Source organism: Salvelinus alpinus, chromosome 6, assembly GCF_045679555.1.
Source record: "Salvelinus alpinus chromosome 6, SLU_Salpinus.1, whole genome shotgun sequence".
Classification (NCBI taxonomy): Eukaryota; Metazoa; Chordata; class Actinopteri; order Salmoniformes; family Salmonidae; genus Salvelinus; species Salvelinus alpinus.
The window spans coordinates 8,873,242-8,893,962 of record NC_092091.1 but is presented as its reverse complement, the minus strand read 5'-3'; the positions used below and the strand labels follow the sequence as shown (position 1 = coordinate 8,893,962).

Genomic DNA, 20,721 nt, shown 5'->3' with positions numbered 1-20,721 from the left:
TATTTGGTAAAAGACAAAGACCATATTATGGCAAGAACAGCTCAAATAAGCAAAGAGACACAACAGTCCATCATTACTTTAAGACATGAAGGTCAGTCAATACGGAACATTTCAAGAACTTTGAAAGTTTCTTCAAGTGCAGTTGCAAAAACCATCAAGCGCTATGATGAAACTGGCTCTCATGAGAACCGCCACAGGAAAGGAAGACCCAGAGTTACCTCTGCTGCAGAGGATAAGTTTATTGGAGTTACCAGCCTCAGAAATTGCAGCCCAAATAAATGCTTCACAGAGTTCAAGTAACAGACACATCTCAACATCAACTGTTCAGAGGAGACTGCGTGAATCAGGCCTTCATGGTCGAATTGCTGCAAAGAAACCATTACTAAAGGACACCAATAAGAAGAGACTTGCTTGGGCCAAGAAACACGAGCAATGGACATTAGTGTGCTTTGCTGGTGACACTGTCTGTGATTTATTTAGAATTCAAGGCACACTTAACCAGCATGGCTACCACAGTATTCTGCAGCGATACACCATCCCATCTGGTTTGCGCTTAGTGGGACTATCATTTGTTTTTCAACAGGACAACGACCCAACACACCTCCAGGATGTGTAAGGGCTATTTTACCAAGAAGGAGAGTGATGGAGTGCTGCATCAGATGACCTGGCCTCCACAATCACCTGACCTCAACCCAATTGAGATGGTTTGGGATGAGTTGGACCACAGAGTGAAGGAAAAGCCGCCAACAAGTGCTCAGCATATGTGGGAACTCCTTCAAGACTGTTGGAAAAGCATTCCAGGTAAAGCTGGTTGAGAGAATGCAATGAGTGTGCAAAGCTGTCATCAAGGCAGACGGTGGCTACTTTGAAGAATCTAATATCAAAAATATAATCTGACACTTTTTTGGGGTTACTACATGATTTCATGTGTGTTATTTCACAGTTTTGATGTCTTCACTATTATTCTACAATGTAGAACATAGTAAAAAATTCAGAAAAACCCTTGAATGAGTAGGTCTGTCCAAACTTTTGACTGGCAGTGTATATACAGTATCTTCGGAAAGTATTCAGACCCCTTTGAGTATTTCCACATTTTGTTAGGTTACAGCCTTTTCTAATATTGATGAAATAGTTTTCTTTCCTCATCAATCTACACACAATACCCCATAATGACAAAGCAAAAACAGAATTTTTGAAATTTTTGCTGATTTATTACCAAAAAAGCCTGGAAATAATACATTTACATAAGTATTCAGACCCTTTACTCAGTACTTTGTTGAAGCACCTTTGGCAGCGATTACAGCCTCAAATCTTCTTGGGTATGACGCTACAAGCTTGGCACACCTGTATTTGAGGAGTTTCTCCCATTCTTCTCTGCTGATCCTCTCAAGCTCTGTCAGGCTGGATGGGGAGTGTTGATGCTGCACAGCTATTTTCAGGTCTCTCCAGAGATTATCGATCGGGTTCAAGTCCAGACTCTGGCTGGGCCACTCATGGACATTTAGAGACTTGTCCCAAAGCCACTCCTGCGTTGTCTTGGCTGTGTGCTTAAAGTAATTGTCCTGTTGGAAGGTGAACCTTCACCCCAGTTTGAGGTCCTGATCGCTCTGGAGCAGATTTTCATCAAATATTTCTCTGTACTTTGCTCAATCTTGGTTTCATCAGACCAGAGAATCTTGTTTCTCATGGTCTGAAACTCCAAGAATGCTGTCATGTGCCTTTTACTGAGGAGTGGCTTCCAATTTGTTATTATGGGGTATTGTGTGTAGATTGATGAGATTTTTTTTTATTTCATCCATTTTCAAATAAGGCTGTAGCATAACAAAATGTGGGAAAAGGCAAGGGGTCTGAATACTTTCTGAATGCACTGTATATATAATGGTGTGTATGGACAGTATATGAATAGGAAAGGTGTGTACAGTACAGAAGTATTATTATAGTAATACTAGTATTATAGTATATAGGATGAGCCTTGACTAGAATACAGTACATATGAAGTGGGTAAACCAGTATGTAAACATTATTAAAGTGACTAGTGTTCAATGACTCTATGTAAATAGGGCAGCAGTCTCTAAGGTGCAGGGTAGAGTACCGTGTGGTAGCCATCTAGTAACAGTGACTAAGGTTCAGGGCAGGGTACTGGGTGATAGCAGGCTAGTAACAGTAACTAAGGTTCAGGGCAGGGTACTGGGTGATAGCAGGCTAGTAACAGTAACTAAGGTTCAGGGCAGGGTACTGGGTGATAGCAGGCTAGTAACAGTAACTAAGGTTCAGGGCAGGGTACTGGGTGATAGCAGGCTAGTAACAGTAACTAAGGTTCATGGCAGTGTACTGGGTGATAGCAGGCTAGTAACAGTAACTAAGGTTCAGGACAGGGTACAGGCTGATCGCAGGCTAGTAACAGTGACTAAGGTTCAGGGCAGTATACTGGGTGACAGCAGGCTAGTAACAGTGACTAAGGTTCAGGGCAGATGGGCAGATGCCGGCTAGCGGTGACTGTCTGATGGCCTAGAGATAGAAGCTGTTTATCAGTCTCTCAGTATCAGCTTTAAAGCACCTGTACTGTCTCCCCCTTCTAGATGGTAGCAGGGTGAACAGTCCGTGGCTCGGGCGGGTTCTTGATGATCTTCTTGGCCTTACTGTAACACCGGCTGCTGTAGATGTCATGGAGGGCAGGCAGTGTGCCCCTGGTGATGTGTTGGGCTGACCGCACCACCCTCTGGAGAGCCCTTCGTTTGCGGACGGTGCAATTGCCATACCAGGCAGGAATTTTTAAGCCTCTTGAAGTTGAACAGGTCCGTGAGCTTATTGATAAGCTCGAAGGGCATTATGGGGTTGAAGGCTGAGCTGTAGTCGATGAACAGCATTCTTACATAGGTATGTATTTTGTCCAGGTTGTAAAGGGCAGTGTGCAGTGCAATGGCGATTGTGTCGTCCGTGGATATGTTGTGGTGGTATGTGAATTGTAGTGGGTCTATGGTGTCGGGTAAGGTGGGGGTTATATGGACCTTAACTAGCGTCTCAAAGCACTTCATGATGACAGAAGTGAGTGCTATGGGGCGATAGTCATTTCATTCAGTTACCTTTCTGGGGACAACAGACTGAGATAGGGAGAGATTGAATATGTCCGTAAACAGTCCAGCCAGTTGGTCTGCACATGCTCTAATGACGTGGCTTGGGATTTCGTCTGGGCAGGCAGCCTTGCGAGGGTAAACACGCTTAAATGACTTACTCATGTCGGCCACGGAGAACGAAAGCACACAGTCCCCGTGAGCGGCGGGAGACCCGGCAGCTCAATGTTGTTTTCCTCGAAGTGGATGATGGTGTTTAACTTGTCCGGGAGCGTGGTGTCATTGCCAGCGACGTGGCTGGCTTTCCGTTTAGAATCTGTGATTGTCTGGATTCCCTGCCACATACGTCTCGTGTCTGAGCCATTGAATTGCAACTTTACTTTGTCCCTGTACTATTCGTTTTGCCTCTTTGATTGCCTTAAGGAGGACATAACCGGTCTGTTTGTACATGGCCATGTTCCCAGTCACCTTGCCATGGTTAAATGCGGTGGTTCGTGCTTCCAGTTTTGCGCGAATGTGGCTGCTATTTGATTTGGATAAGTTCTAATCATCACAGTGGGAACAACATCCTCTATGCACTTCCTGATTAACCCAGTCACCGAGTCAGTGTTTGCGTCGATATAATTCTCAGAGGCGACCCGGAACATTTCCCAGTCGTGTGATCAAAACAATTTGGAAGCATAGATTCCAATTGGTCAGACCAACGTTGAACAGTCCTTACCTCGGGTGCTTCCTGCTTAAGTTTCAGCCTATAGGTGTAGAGGAGCAGAATATAGGCGTGATCTGATTTGCCAAAGGGAGGGCGGGGTAGGTCCTTGTAGCTGTCCGGGAAGGAAGAGTAGCAATGATCCAGAGTCCATGATGCACGTGTAGCACAGGAGATGTGTTGCTAGAATTTTAGGAGCGTTTTCCTCAGATTTCCTTTATTAAAGTCCCCAGCTACAATAAATACTGCCTCAGGATATGCGATTTCCAGTTTCCCCATAGTCCAGTGTTGTTCCTTGAGAGCCATCGCGGTGTCGACTTGGGGGAGGGGGGGGGTCATGGATTGAGTATAGGATTTTCTTATGTGTGTAGATCATCTATGTCCAACTGTGAATGCAAATGAAAAAGATAGGAGATCAGGAAATTTCAAACTAATTAATGAACTTCCAGTTATTATAGAGTTGTCCAGCCTATAAAAATGTCCGGGCCTATGCCAAGAGTAATCTCAATCCAAATTGCACGATAGGGAATAGGGTTCCATTCACAGCCGGAACGTTTTTCTAAACGGTATGTCATGGGGAAACGATGTGCAGTGGTGCTCAATGACACCCTATTTCATAAATAGTGCACTACTTTTGACCAGGGTCCATAGGGCTCTGGTCAAAAGTAGTGCCCTATATAGGGAGTAGGGTGTCATTTGGGACTCACTCAGTGACTTGGTTCTCTCTGCCATACTCATATCCTATCCCCTGGGCCTTGGCTCAACTACAGAGGGACCTACTTGGCTGAAGAAATGTATATAAAAATATATATAAATATTCTGAGTGACTCAGGAAATTATAGTCAAACCACTGAACATGAACAGAAAGTCAATGGAAAATAAATCAACATAAAAATTTCACCATCTCATTGGATTTAGATTTAAACGCTCAGTGAAAGAAAGACGAAATGCCCTTAACGTTGACAACTTTTTGCAAATCCATTCAGTTTTCCACATTGATTCAACGTTCACACAGAGTTTTGGGGGTTGAAATGACGTGGAAACAACGTTGATTCAACTAGTTTTTGCCCAGTGGGAACTGATTACCCTCAGAAAGTGAACTGGATCTAATGGTTAAGTTGTTATTGTAATTTGATCCCGCTTTTCCTCTTTTCTTTCTGTCTTTTAGATCAAGGTCCTGTTGGATCTACAGAATGTAAAGGAATTGAGTCCTGTTGGATCTACAGAATGTAAATGAATTGAGTCCTGTTGGATCTACAGAATGTAAATGAATTGGGTCCTGTTGGATCTACAGTATGTACATGAATTGGGTCCTGTTGGATCTACAGTATGTAAATGAATTGGGTCCTGTTGGATCTACAGTATGTAAATGAATTGGGTCCTGTTGGATCTACAGTATGTAAATGAATTGGGTCCTGTTGGATCTACAGAATGTAAATGAATTGGGTCCTGTTGGATCTACATTATGTAACAGAACAAAATTAATTGGGTCTTGTTGGATCTACAGTATGTAACAGAACAAAATTAATTGGGTCCTGTTGGATCTACAGAATGTAAAGGAATTGGGTCCTGTTGGATCTACAGTATGTAAATTAATTGAGTACTGTTGGATCTACAGTATGTAAATTAATTGGGTCCTGTTGGATCTACAGAATGTAAATTAATTGGGTTCTGTTGGATCTGCAGTATGTAAATGAATTGAGTCCTGTTGGATCTACAGTATGTAAAGGAATTGGGTCCTGTTGGATCTACAGAATGTAAATGAATTGGGTCCTGTTGGATCTACAGAATGTAAATGAATTGGGTCCTGTTGGATCTACAGAATGTAAATGAATTGGGTCCTGTTGGATCTACAGAATGTAAATGAATTGGGTCCTGTTGGATCTACAGAATGTAAATTAATTGGGTCTTGTTGGATCTACATTATGTAACAGAACAAAATTAATTGGGTCTTGTTGGATCTACAGTATGTAACAGAACAAAATGAATTGGGTCCTGTTGGATCTACAGAATGTAAATTAATTGGGTCCTGTTGGATCTACAGTATGTAAATTAATTGAGTACTGTTGGATCTACAGTATGTAAATTAATTGGGTTCTGTTGGATCTACAGTATGTAAATGAATTGAGTCCTGTTGGATCTACAGTATGTAAAGGAATTGGGTCCTGTTGGATCTACAGTATGTAAAGGAATTGGGTCCTGTTGGATCTACAGAATGTAAATGAATTGGGTCCTGTTGGATCTACAGAATGTAAAGGAATTGGGTCCTGTTGGATCTATAGAATGTAAATGAATTGGGTCCTGTTGGATCTACAGTATGTAAATGAATTGAGTCCTGTTGGATCTACAGAATGTAAAGGAATTGGATTCTGTTGCATCTACAGTATGTAAATGAATTGGGTCCTGTTGGATCTACAGTATGTAAATGAATTGGGTCCTGTTGGATCTACAGTATGTAAATTAATTGGGTCCTGTTGGATCTACAGAATGTAAAGGAATTGGGTCCTGTTGGATCTACAGTATGTAAATGAATTGGGTCCTGTTGGATCTACAGAATGTAAAGGAATTGGGTCCTGTTGGATCTACAGTATGTAAATGAATTGGGTCCTGTTGGATCTACAGTATGTAAATGAATTGTGTCTTGTTGGATCTACAGTATGTAACAGAACTAAATGAATTGGGTCTTGTTGGACCTACAGTATGTAACAGAACACAAGTTTATTTCTCATTGGACAGTTGGTGTTAAAAAAAATGATAATATTCACATCGCCCCAAAAACATATTTCCCTATATTCATCACATACCTTAAACAAAATTTCACAAATTCCATCAAAATATTTCACATCAGCACTAGGTGGCCTATAGCAGAAACCAACTAGTATTGGTTTCAAATGTGGTCAATGCACCTGTACCCATAGTGCCTCTAATCCATTCAACATTAAGTCCTGACGTTGTTTTGCTGGAATATGATTCTGGATGTATAAACTGCAACTCCACCCTCCATATCTATGTCTGTCCCTCCTGAACAAATTGTCTCCATGTAAAGAGATCTCAGCATCCTCAAAAGAAGAGTCCAGGTGAGTCGCTCATATTGCCAATACATGAATATTGTTTGACTGCACTAGACAGCATAATTCATGTATTTTATTCCTTAAACTGCATATATTCAAGTGAGTAATGAACAGACCTTTCTTTGGTAAATATAAGTATTTATATGTTCAAACATGAATCGGCAGTTGTAGTCTGAGAGAGACAAACTGAGGCTGTGTGTGTGTGTGTGTGTGTGTGTGTGTGTGTGTGTGTGTGTGTGTGTGTGTGTGTGTGTGTGTGTGTGTGTGTGTCGGGGGGGAGTGGGCGGGGGCTGGAAAGACTTGTGTCTGTCGCTCCTCCTAACTCCTTGGGAGGGACTGTGAACAATCAGTTTGTCATACCTCAGATATCCTATCCTATGTCACCTCGTTCTCTTGCAGCCTTCATGGCTGGGATTAGTTCCTTTCTTCTTGGACGGACTGCATCTGAGAAAATCCTCATTGATGAAGATGAAGGACCCTTTTAAGGCGATTGGATTTTTCAAGGACTGCAAGCTTATCCTTGAACCTGAGGAATTTCACTACAATTGGCCTGGGTCTGGTTCCATTGGCACCACCATTGGCACCACTAGTGACCCCTGGTTTCCCAGACCGGTGAGCACGTTCCAGCTCAACCTGTCGATCCAATTGTAGCTCCTCAGAAAACAGCTTTCGAACTTTGTCCTCAGATTCAGCCCATGTCTCACTATTGGCTCTCCTGGATACCATCTATTACAAGATAATTTCTCCTGGATTCTCCATCCAGGTAATCAGCCTTCCCAGACATGTTCTGGAGGCCCTCCCTGACTGTGGTGACCTTGTTCTGGAGGCCCTCCCTGACTGGGGTGACCTTGTTCTGGAGGCCCTCCCTGACTGTGGTGACCTTGTTCTGGATGCCCTCCCTGACTGTGGTGACATTGTTCTGGAGGCCCTCCCTGACTGTGGTGACCTTGTTCTGGAGGCCCTCCCTGACTGTGGTGACCTTGTTCTGGATGCCCTCCCTGACTGTGGTGACCTTGTTCTGGAGGCCCTCCCTGACTGTGGTGACCTTGTTCTGGAGGCCCTCCCTGACTGTGGTGACCTTGTTCTGGAGGCCCTCCCTGACTGTGGTGACCTTGTTCTGGAGGTCCTCCCTGACTGCACTAGTTTGTGTTTACCTTGAAACTTTTGCTCACGAGCACCCCCCCACCCCCCCAGAAAATATTGAAGTGTATATTTAAAGGTGTTTCATGCCATTTCAACATTGCATCTAAATTGTAGTTCTATTCTATCCATATTTTCATTTCATACCCATAGAATGCATTATCAAAAAACATAACATGCTCTAGAAATGTTACTACAATGGAAACTACATGTGGGTGTTTGGATGCAAGATGCAGTCCAGGTGAATGATTACCATATTTTGGATGGCTGAACACTTTTCAGGTACCTTTGGCAAATCTAAATTTAGATTTTTTGGGGGGGGGGGATAATAGTGATATAAATGTGTTTATTTAGTGTCATATAACCATTTGCATTTGTGCTTCAGGTCGGGTTGTCCAACAGTACAAGGGCATTACATCCTTACCGAGCAGCAAGACCATTGACATCAGGTAATTCTCCCAGGGCTGTGGACATACCGTTTACAATATGGATCAATGTATTGCCACAATGCAAGGAACTCCAAAGTTGTGAAATGTAAGCGCTTTTTTTTTTATTTTTTTTTTAGATATGTCAATGTTGACATAAGATATGGGTAACACTTTACTTAAAGCTTACAGGTATAGTGCATTATAACTTGTTATTATAAGTTGTTATAACTGGACCTATATTTTATTCATTTTATTTGGCAGATGTAAGTTGAAAACTAAGATCTTACAGACACTGGACATTGAGAATGCCCTCTACCACAATCTGACCCATCTCTTTCAATAACTCCAAGATATATTTCAAGTTTGCCGCAGACGAGAATGAAGTGTGGGTCGAAATGTCTTCGGATATCGATGAAACCATTATGGTTGCCAAGTTAGACCATAACAGATGATCTATGTGTGTTATTTATAACACATCCTATCTTATACTAAAAGCTGGGACCTCGTCTTGAATCCATCAATAACCTTGGCCTTGTTGTCTGGAGGAGACACACATATTGTACGATACGAGGAGGAAATTACAGTCCTAAAAAACCTTTAAAGTTCCAATGACTCACCCAATGATGGCCGTGCGCTCGTGCCAAAAGCCTATTTCTCTGGTTCGCTCAACAGGCCTATTCGGAAGTTTATAAAATATTTTCATAGCCTACAGACAGATAAGTATTTTTAATTTCAGCTGGAGCCATTTGCTTTCCAAACCTGTGCTACCCCAAGATTGTATTAGAAGTATTGCGAAAGGCCTGTTTTGGCTGCATGCTGTTCACTGACAGATTTGCCAAGCGTTCCCGACTGTAGGCAATGCCTTGTGATTAGGTCACACACAATCCACAGCTAGGCTATTAAAAAAAAAAAAAAAAGCTATTGATCCTCTGTGGCTAAATTATAGGCCTACTCCTCGTGTAGTCTTCTGAATTATTTAATTTTATTTCTGAACAGACGGCAGTTATTCTATAATTTTGGCAAATTTATTTCAATGTACTACACTACCACTACCCTTCCCATGGCTATGACTCGTTCAGGAAATAAATGATGACCTACAACTCTGGAGAGATGGAGAGATGAGAGTTGCAGGCTCATGTCTATCAGAGCAGAGAGAGTGAAAGAGATCATAGAAAGAAAGTGAATCTCATTCTGGTTCTGTGAGAGATACAGGCACGCTTCTCTCTCTCTCTCTCCCGTCACAGCAACTGCTACGAGTTGGTCTCTATAGGCTACAATGTTGAGCAAATCATAAACACGGACTGGCCAAACCCAAGTCAATTCTTAGAATATCAGGCATAGGCTACTTTTTTTTTTAGGTGGCAGGAGAATTACAGAGGAGGCAGCTTGAATGAACTCTTATCACTTTTATTCAAAGTTTTACATTGCAAACAGTGGAAATTAACTGTCATGCCACGAGAGGTACTGGATCCTGGTAAATAAGTTCTGGAACAAAACAGTCCAAAACTGATAGGTACCGGATCCTGATCCGGCAAGATGCGGCTCAAATTAACCACTGCGATTTACATTCACACCCCTGGGTCAATATTTAGTAGCACCTTTGGCAGCGATTACAGCTGTGAGTCTTTTTTTTTTAATCTATCTTTATTTTTTAAAAATCTATTTATTTTTTGTATCTCTTTTTTTTTTTTATACTTAAAAAAAATATATATATGTATCTAATTCCCATAAGTATTCACACCCCTGAGTCAGTACATGTTAGAATCACCTTTAGCAGAGATTACAGCTGTGAGTCTTTCTGGGTAAGTTTCTAAGAGCTTTCCACACCTGGATTGTGCAACATTTCAAGCTCTGTCAAATGTGTTGTTGATCATTGCTAGACAACCATTTTCAGGTCTTGCCATAGATTTTCAAGTAGATTTAAGTCAAAACTGTAAATCGGCCACTGTCTTCTTGGTAAGCAACTCAAGTGTACAGTAGATTTGGCCTTGTGTTTTCGGGTTATTGTCCTGCTGCAAGGAGAATTATCTCAGTGTCTGCTGGAAAGCAGACTGAACCAGGTTTTTCTCTAGGAATTTGCCTGTGCTTAGCTCCATTCTTTTTTATCCTGAAAAAATCCCTAGAACTTAACAATTACAAGCATACCAATAACATGATGCGAGAGCGAGAGTTGCACCCCTTCTGAAAAAACCTACACTCGATCCCTCCGATGTCAACAACTACAGACCAGTATCCCTTCTTTCTTTTCTCTCCAAAACTCTTGAACGTGCCGTCCTTGGCCAGCTCTCCCGCTATCTCTCTCAGAATGACCTTCTTGATCCAAATCAGTCAGGTTTCAAGACTAGTCATTCAACTGAGACTGCTCTTCTCTGTATCACGGAGGCGCTCCGCACTGCTAAAGCTAACTCTCTCTCCTCTGCTCTCATCCTTCTAGACCTATCGGCTGCCTTCGATACTGTGAACCATCAGATCCTCCTCTCCACCCTCTCCGAGTTGGGCATCTCCGGCGCGGCCCACGCTTGGATTGCGTCCTACCTGACAGGTCGCTCCTACCAGGTGGCGTGGCGAGAATCTGTCTCCTCACCACGTGCTCTCACCACTGGTGTCCCCCAGGGCTCTGTTCTAGGCCCTCTCCTATTCTCGCTATACACCAAGTCACTTGGCTCTGTCATAACCTCACATGGTCTCTCCTATCATTGCTATGCAGACGACACACAACTAATCTTCTCCTTTCCCCCTTCTGATGACCAGGTGGCGAATCGCATCTCTGCATGTCTGGCAGACATATCAGTGTGGATGACGGATCACCACCTCAAGCTGAACCTCGGCAAGACGGAGCTGCTCTTCCTCCCGGGGAAGGACTGCCCGTTCCATGATCTCGCCATCACGGTTGACAACTCCATTGTGTCCTCCTCCCAGAGCGCTAAGAACCTTGGCGTGATCCTGGACAACACCCTGTCGTTCTCAACTAACATCAAGGCGGTGGCCCGTTCCTGTAGGTTCATGCTCTACAACATCCGCAGAGTACGACCCTGCCTCACACAGGAAGCGGCGCAGGTCCTAATCCAGGCACTTGTCATCTCCCGTCTGGATTACTGCAACTCGCTGTTGGCTGGGCTCCCTGCCTGTGCCATTAAACCCCTACAACTCATCCAGAACGCCGCAGCCCGTCTGGTGTTCAACCTTCCCAAGTTCTCTCACGTCACCCCGCTCCTCCGCTCTCTCCACTGGCTTCCAGTTGAAGCTCGCATCCGCTACAAGACCATGGTGCTTGCCTACGGAGCTGTGAGGGGAACGGCACCCCAGTACCTCCAGGCTCTGATCAGGCCCTACACCCAAACAAGGGCACTGCGTTCATCCACCTCTGGCCTGCTCGCCTCCCTACCACTGAGGAAGTACAGTTCCCGCTCAGCCCAGTCAAAACTGTTCGCTGCTCTGGCCCCCCAATGGTGGAACAAACTCCCTCACGACGCCAGGACAGCGGAGTCAATCACCACCTTCCGGAGACACCTGAAACCCCACCTCTTTAAGGAATACCTAGGATAGGATAAAGTAATCCTTCTCACCCCCCCCCCCCCCCCTTAAAAGATTTAGATGCACTATTGTAAAGTGGCTGTTCCACTGGATGTCATAAGGTGAATGCACCAATTTGTAAGTCGCTCTGGATAAGAGCGTCTGCTAAATGACTTAAATGTAAATGTAAATGTAATGATGCAGCCACCACCAGGCTTGGAAATATGAAGAGTGTATGTGTTGTGTTGGATTTGCCACAAACATAACACTTTGTATTCAGGATAAAAAGTAAATTGTTTTGCAGTATTACTTTAGTGCATTATTGCAAACAGCATGCGTGTTTTGGAATATTTTTTATTTTGTGCAGGCTTCCTTCTTTTCACTCTGTCAATTAGGTTAGTGTTATATCTAGCTTAGCTGTCAAAGAACGCACATCTGCACAGATTCACATTGTACATCACAACTCTGTTGTTTAATGACATGTGCCACTCATTCTGACAACTCATTCATCCGTAAAGCAGCACACTGTCGTAAACCATAACAATGTACAGTACGACTAACAGCACGTCGTACCATACATAACACTCCCCCCCCTCTTTCCAAAACCAGGGACTGATACCATATATAAAAATGTCCGTAGGGCAAGAACCTAGAGTGACACCCGTAAGAAAGAAACATTAACCCTTAAAACGGAAGAGGTAAATAACGTCTCTCTGAACTAGCCAGTTCAGTCCATTAACCTGGAGCTTGGACTAAGACACCAAACGGAGCCTAAGAATGAAAGGAGGTTAAGTAGTCCCCCAGATGAGCAGGGCGAGTTCGTGCCCTCATAGGCCGTTCTGCAGCCGCCCTCCACTTGTGGCTCTGGCCCTTGGGGAGCCCACAGAGGCTGGGGCTCAGGTGGTAGTAGTGGGGGAGGTTCATAAGGTGGCGTCTCTGGCCTGGAAGTCAGTTTTGTGGGAATTTGTATTCCTTGAGGGGCAGGGACTTTTCTGAGGCGGCTGGCGTGCCAGCTTGATCCATTGCTCAGCATGAAGGTGGCGGGCCCCAGTTGTCGACTGACCGGCAAGGGGTCCGACCAGAATGAGGCCATTTTGTTGCACCGTTGAGGCCGTCGGGCTCGGACCCAGTCTGACACTTAGATGATCGGCTTCTTCACCCTGTGTGCCTTGTCAAAACGCTGTTTCATTGCTCTTTGCTGCCTGGTCACTGCCTGCTTTTCTTGGGTGCGCCTAGTCGCCCGGGTCTGCTACTCTCTGTGTTCTGAGTCTGTCCAGTGGCAGTTCCATCACGACCTAGCAAGAGAGATGCCAGGGAGACCTGTGTTGTTGTGAGTTTGCTTGCTCTGTAGTGCATTAGCTTTTGGTTCAAAGCAGTTTGGAACGTGCACCCCTGGACCAGGTGCGCTTTGATGCCGTTCTTCAGCGTTTTGTTGAAGCGTTCCACTCCGTTAGCTTGTGGGTTGTAGTCGGCCGTGCGGATGTGTTTGATTCCCTTGTCGCTGAGATAGGAGGAGAACTCGACAGAGGTTAGCTGGAAGCCCATTGTCCGTGGTGAGGTTGAGGGATAGGCCCGATCTTGTGAACAGGCTGTCTAGGATGTTCACGATGGCCTGTGTTGTGACAGTTCCGACAGAACACTTCTAGTCACTTAGAGTGGAGGTCATATGCCACCACCAGGAAGCGCTCATGGTGAGGGATTGCGTGCCAATGGATCTCACAAACAGATGTCCAGCTGGATGTGCTCCCAAGGGCGGGACAAGGCCACGTGAGAGGCTGCAGGGGACCTGGTGCGGACTTTCCTGTTTTCCCACTGAAGAGGCATGCAGCACAATCCCTGACCGGGGCTTCAATGTCATGGTCGATGCCTGGCCACCACACAAGGTCTCGACATCGCTGCTTGACCTTCACTATACCCAAGTGACCCTCGTGCACCATTTGATAGAACATGAGCACGCAGGCCACTCATGACCACAGTGCAAAATCCTTCGAGAGACACAGACTTCTTCCCAGCAAGAAAGTTTGTGCTTCACCCTGGCGAAAGTCGCCAGCTCTTCCGGCACACGTGCTGGCCATCCAGTGCGTATGTAGGTGCGCAGGTTAGACAGTGTGGGATCCTGTTCCGATGCTTGCTTCAGCTCCTCCAGTGAGACGGCTGACTGAAGGGGAGCGTAGAGCATTTGCACGAGCTGTTTTGTTGTCGTCTGGCAAGACGGTCGGAGTAGGAGCGTCAAAGGAGCGTGAGAGGAGGTCTGTTACCATGTTATCCCTCCCCGGAGTTAACTTCAGCTGATAGTCAGACTGTCTAAGGCGGTTGGCCCATCTGTGCAGCCGAAGTGGCTTGTGGCCAGTTCCTGATGCCGACAGTAGTGTTGAGGGACTGGTGGTCGGTTCGGAGAGTGAACAGCCGGCCGTATAGGTAAAGGTGCCACCTTTCGCACGCCCAGACACAGCCCAGTGCTTCTCGTTCGCCCACATAGTACCGTTGTTCAGTGGGGCTCAGGGCCCTTGAGGCGAAGGCGACGGGCCTCTCAATGCCATTCTGCAGCTGTGAGAGAGTACAGCTCCTAGTGCTCCAGCTGAGGCGTCACAGGTGACAATGGTGGGGCAGACGGGGTCAAAGTGAGCCAAGACTGGGGTTGTGGTGAGCTGGCTCTTCAGTGAGTGGACCGCGTCTGAGCAGGCTGCCGTCCAGGGCCATGGCTCGTCCTTCTTGAGGAGCTGGCGAAGGGGCGCTGTGGTCTGAAAGTAGTGGGGCATAAACCGGAGGTAGTAGGCTATCATGCCCAAGAATGAGGCCACCTAAGAGGCTGAGGTCGGTTCCGGGATGCGGAGGACGGCTTCAATGCTCGACATGAATGGGGCAATGCCTTTGGGCGACAGGCGGAACCCCACAAACTCGACGGCTGGAGCTGCAAAGGTGCACTTTCCACAGTTCAGGGTCAGGTTGTTCCGCAGTAGAGCACTGAATACTCTGTGGAGTCGATGGTGATTTGATGTGGAGGTCAGGGCCGTGGACGATGATGTCGTCCAGATAGACTGCCACCCTGGGTATTCCAGCGAGGATGGTGCTCATCACCTTCTGGAAGCAGCTGGGGGCGGAGCTAAGTCCAAAAGGTATGCGTGTATATCTGAACACACCACCATGTGATGACAAAGGCTGTGAGGTCTCTGCTGGCTGGGTGGAGGGGCACCTGAAGATAACCCTGACGCAGGTCGAGCTTTGTGAAGCCCGTGGAGCCATGGAATTGTTGCGGTCAGCTCCTCAGCTGTAGGCAAGGGATACTTATCTGGGACAACAGCCTTGTTCACAGCACAGAGATCCACACAGGTCCGGATTCCACCAGACTTTTTGGTTGCGATGACCAAGTTTGAAATCCAGGGGGCAGCGTTGACTGGCTCAATGATGCCTGCCTCCAACTGTGACTGGAGATATTTTGTGACGTCATCACGCGGTGCAAAGGGAATGCACTAGGGGCCTGTGAGTAAAAACTGTGAGGCAGCCCAGTCCATCAGAGTTGGCCAGTTCCAGGAGGTTGGCATTCCGCTTTGCAACGTGAAATGTGAATGATGGCAGGTGCTTGGCGCTGTAGTGCACTGGGACCTGGAGGGCGCCTGCAAATATCTATCTTGGATCTACCATACCCACACAGGGCAGTGGAGGGCTTGGATCTACCATACCCACACAGAACAATGGAGGGCTGTTGGAGTGGTAGATGACTGAAACACTTGTAGTAACTGGCAAGGTTGAGCAACAACACCGCAGTGCCAGTATCCAGTAGCAAAGGCAAACCCACCTCGCCCAGCTGCACAGTGCATGTCTTGAATGATACATGGTTAGTGGAGATGGATCAGAACATAACATATTATTGTGTTCATGTTGAGAGCGAGATGAAAATAAGGGCCTGTTCTGGGTGGAGCTAGTAGCTGGGGCAGAACGACACACTTTAGCAAAGTATTTTGAACAGTTCTTGCATATTTTCCCACGGGCTGGGCAGTTTGAAGCCCTTGAACTGTGAGAGCTAGCCCCACAGTTGCCACAGCTACTTCTGTTTGTTTGTCAGTGTGCCTGCTGCACGGGTATGCCGGTGTTTGTGTCCATGCAGCTATCCACTTGGGAGGGCGTTCTTAGCGTGTGATCTTTGTAGTGCGCCTGCTCGGGCTGAAACTGCTGTGTGAGAATGGCTGGGGGCCGAGTGTATGCTGCAGAGTGTATGCTGCAGAGCTGTCTGTTAGCATAGTAGAGCATTCCAAAGCCGGTTCAACCTGCAGTGCTATTTTAATAGCTCCATCAAGTTGTAAATTAAACAATTCTAAAAAGCATTTCACCCTTGTCTTTTCACATAACGTTCCCTCTATCAGCTGATCTTGTCCTGAAGTGTCCCGCAGTTACAAGAGCTAGCCAAATCTCTCAGATTAGCCATGTAGCTTTGAATGGACTCACCCGGGCATTGGTGTCTTTTCCGTAACCGGTAGCGTAGGAGGAGCACTCGCTCTTTCCCGGCAAAGTGGTTCCGTAGAAGGCTGACTGCAGCGGTGAATGTAGGTGAATCCAAGCACTCTGGAAATCCTCTGTACCGAGGCAGTGACGGAGCAGTGCTGTCCTCCGTTTGTCGGAGATTCTAGAAAAGTCCATAGTTTCGAGATAAGTGTTAAAACTTTCAAGCCAGTTATTCCATGGGGACTGGAGGTTTGCCAGACATGGCGAGGAACGGCGCTGGTGGTGGTAAGCTGAATTCAGCCATCTTCGTCGCCAATGTTATATCTAGCTTAGCTGTCAAAGAAGGCACATCTGCACAGTTTCACATTGTACATCACAATGTCGTTAAATGACATTTGACACTCATTCTGACAACCCATTCATCCGTAAAGCAGCACACTGTCGTAAACCATAACAACGTACAGTACGACCAACAGCACGTCGTACCATACATAACAGTTAGTATTGTGGAGTAACTACAATGTTGTTAATCCATCCTCAGTGTTCTCCTATCCAAGCCATTAAACTATGTAACTGTTTTAAAGTCACCATTGGCCTCATGGTGAAATCTCTGAGCGGTTTCCTTCCTCTCTGGCAACTGTGAGGAAGGACCTCTGTATATTTGTAGTGACTGGCTGTATTTATACACCATCCAAAGTGTTAGTAATAACTTCACCATGGTCAAATGGATAAAAATGTTTTACCCATTTACCAATAGCTGCCCTTCTTTGCGAGGCATCGGAAAACCTCCCTGATCTTTGTGGTTGAATCTGTGTTCGAAATTCACTTCTCGACTTACAGATAATTTTATGTGTGGGGTACAGAGATGAGATAGTCATTAAAAAATCATGTTATACACTATTATTGCACACCGAGTGCAACTTATTATGTGACTTGTTAAGCATATTGTTACTCCTGAACTTATTTAGGCTTGCCATAACAAAAGGGTTGAATAGTCATTGACTCAAGACATTTCAGCTTTTCATTTATTATTAATTTGTAAAAATCTCAAAAAACATAATTCCACTTTGACATTATGATTATGGGGTATTGTGTGTAGGCCAGTGACACAAAATCTCAATTTAATCCATTTTAAATTCAGGCTGTAACACAACAAAATGTGGAAAATGTCACGGCGTGTGAATACTTTCTGAAGACGCTGTAAATTTGGATCTCAGACCAGCCAATGAATGGTATTATGGGTATTTTGTCATATTATCATAAAACAAAATATATAGTCATAAACCTAATGGTATTAAAGAAACTACCCAAATTGTTTAATGGATGTGGTAGAAAAATATGAAACATTCTGCCTATGCCTTGAGCTTATTAATGAAGTGTTTGTTTGTCATTAAATATATATTTTTTTGTACAATATGTAGCATCCAATGTGATATGTTTTCTCATTCATGTTGTACAATGACCAATAAACATGTTGTTGTTTTTTCCATCTTTTACTGTAATTCTCTAATTTGTACAACTGTAAATCCACCCCTCATTACCTTTCAAGGTTTGACAATGCGATACTAAGACCGTATCTAGTCAAGAATGACATAATGCATGATGACAACTGAGAAATGTCACCATAAGCATGTTTCATGCAGACAGAGTACTACAATCCCTTTAGGCTCAGCTGATAGTGTGCACCACAACAGTACAGTAGTCTGCCACATTTATTTCCTCTACACTTCAGAATAGAACACACTACAGTACATTATAGAAGAGAGTAGGCCTAGAATTTGTGACGGTCCAGTCCTGAAACTGGTTTAGTAAGTTAATAATCACCTTCACGGTAGATGGCAGCAGATGACCCTATGTGACGAAATGACCTCAAACCAATCCAAGGGAATAATAATTGTACACTTCCCCTTGGCTTGGATATATCTGACGCAGACAGACAACAACACTGTTCTGGAATACGTAATAACACGGGGGTAAATTGCTGGCCTCGGTCTTGCAATTTGCTTGACCTACTAACATCAAACGTTATATCACACAGGGGTCCAGTCGTCCAACGGGGGTAATATCGGTCCGATTTGAAGCGGGTTATACATGCTATCTGGACAGTGACATTGGTATGACACCGTTGACCTGCGACCATACACAGTTACAGAGTCAACGGAATTGTACTCCGGAAGAAACTGTCAAGACTTGTTTTGGTTCCATCGTGCTCTTTTACGAGTCGACAGGTAACGTTAGCTCGTTAGCAAACCATATTGTTTTTGTCAAGACACATTTTGCGTCTTAAACATGTCACATAGTTAGCCAGTTTAACGGTTTAGTTATCGTTGACCTTCTAACTAACGTTAGCTAACTATATCTCTCTTCCGGAATGTTCACTTGTTTTTCTGTCGCTAGCCCCGTTTGCTAGCTAGCTAGCTGCCCCACTCCAATCCAAATCAGGCATTGCCAGGCCTACCAGCTCTAGGGGGTGTTCATTTTGTTTAATAAATAGCTAGTTAGCACGTAGCTACGCCAGCTACCTGTTGACAGGTGAACTTGAATGGCTAGCTAACTGTATTGTAAGTAAGGAGTTTAGTTTGTCAAATTTGTTTAACTTTGCTTGGTACTGTAGCTGTGGCCTGTGAAATTTAGCAGCTGTCGGAGAGGATCCATGCTAGCTAATCCTGCTTCACTGTTTTTATTTGCTAGACCTTGACTAAAGTATGTCTTGCCCATGCACATCGGCCGCGAGGATATTCTTGAATTCAGCACAGAGAGGTAAGAACAGATTGAAATATTGAGAATTTGTAATATCTAAAGTTACTTATTCGCATTACATTTTAAACGCTTCTGCTAGCTAGCTAACTTGCTAACCTGCAAATTACAGTGCCATCGCAAAGTATTCACAACTTTACTTTTCCCACATTTTGTTGTTACAATGTGAGATTAAAATGGATTGAATTGTAATTTTTTTGTCAATTATCTACACAAAATAGAAAGAAAAATTCTAACTTGTTTTTTTTAAATATGGAAAATTAAACACTAACCTTGATTAGTTAAGTATTCAACCCCCTTAGTCAATACGTGTTAGAATCACCTTTGACAGCGATTACAGCTGTGTGTCTTTCTGGGTAAGTCTCCAAGAGCTTTGCACACCTGGATTGTGCAATATTTGTCCATTATTCTTTTTAAAATGATTTAAGCTCGGTCAAGTGGATTGTTTATTATTGCTCGACAGCCATTTTCAAGTCTTGCCATAGATTTTCAAGACAATTTAAGTCTACACTGTAACTAGGCCACTCAGAAACATTCAATGTTGTGTTGGTAAGCAACTCCAGTGTATATTTGGCCTTGTGTTTTAGGTTATTGTCCTGCTGAAAGTTGAATTTGTCTCCCAGTGTCTGTTTGCCTGTGCTTAGCTCGATTCAGTTTATTTTTATCCTTAAAAAGAACTCCCTAGTCCTTGCCGATGACAAGCATACCCATAACATGATGCAGCTACCACCAGGCTTGAACATATGAAGAGTGGATGTGTTGTGTTGGATTTGGCCCAAACATAATGCTTTGTATTCAGGACATAAAGTTAATTTCTTTGCTACATTTTTTTGCAGTTTTACCTTAGTGCCTTTTTGCAAACAGGATGTACTCTTTCTTTTCACTCTGTCATTTATGTTAGTATTGTGGAGTAACTACAGTATTATTGTTACATGCTCAGTTAGCTCATATCACAGCCTTAAACTCTAATTGTTTTAAAATCACCATTGGCCTCTTGGTGAAATCCCTGAGTGGTTTCCTTCCTGTGTTAGGAAGGGCGTCTGTAACTTTGTAGTGACTGGGTGTATTGATGCACCTTCCAAAGTGTAATTAATAACTTAACCATGCTCAAAGGGACATTCAATGTGTGCTTTTTTTTTTTACCCATCTACCTTCTTTGCGAACCATTGGAAAACCTCCCAGGTTTTTGTGATTGGAAAACCTCCCTGGTTTTTGTGGTTGAATCTGTGCTTGAAATTCACTGCTCGACTGAGGGACCTTACAATTATCTGTATGTGTGGGGTACAGAGATGGGGATGTCGTTTTAAAAAACATGTTAAACGCTATTATTGCACACAGAGTGGGCCCATGCAACTTATTATGTGACTTGTTAAGCACATTTTTACTCCTTCAGGCTTGTCATAACAAAGGGGTTGAATACTTATTGTCTTGAGTCATTTCAGCGTTTCATTTTTTATTAATTTATAAAAATGTCTAAACTTAATTCCACCCTGACATTGTGGGGTATTGAGTGTATATCAGTGACAGAAAATATCAAAATGTAATCGATTTTAAATTCATGCTGTAACAACAATGTGGAAAAAGTTATGGCGTGA

General features: G+C 44.3%; 1 protein-coding gene across 2 annotated transcripts in view; it reads left to right on the top strand.

Moving 5' to 3' along the window:
• The first annotated feature begins 18,270 nt into the window (after positions 1-18,270).
• Positions 18,271-20,721, top strand: part of LOC139578108 (ATP-dependent Clp protease ATP-binding subunit clpX-like, mitochondrial) — a 30,483-nt gene continuing 28,032 nt past the window's right edge. The window contains exons 1-2 of one of the 2 annotated variants that reach the window (XM_071405321.1): positions 18,271-18,597; positions 19,061-19,129. In XM_071405321.1, the coding sequence (XP_071261422.1) occupies positions 19,075-19,129 (55 nt within the window). In that variant the 5' untranslated portion in view covers positions 18,271-18,597; positions 19,061-19,074. The other variant, XM_071405322.1, reaches the window with a different exon arrangement.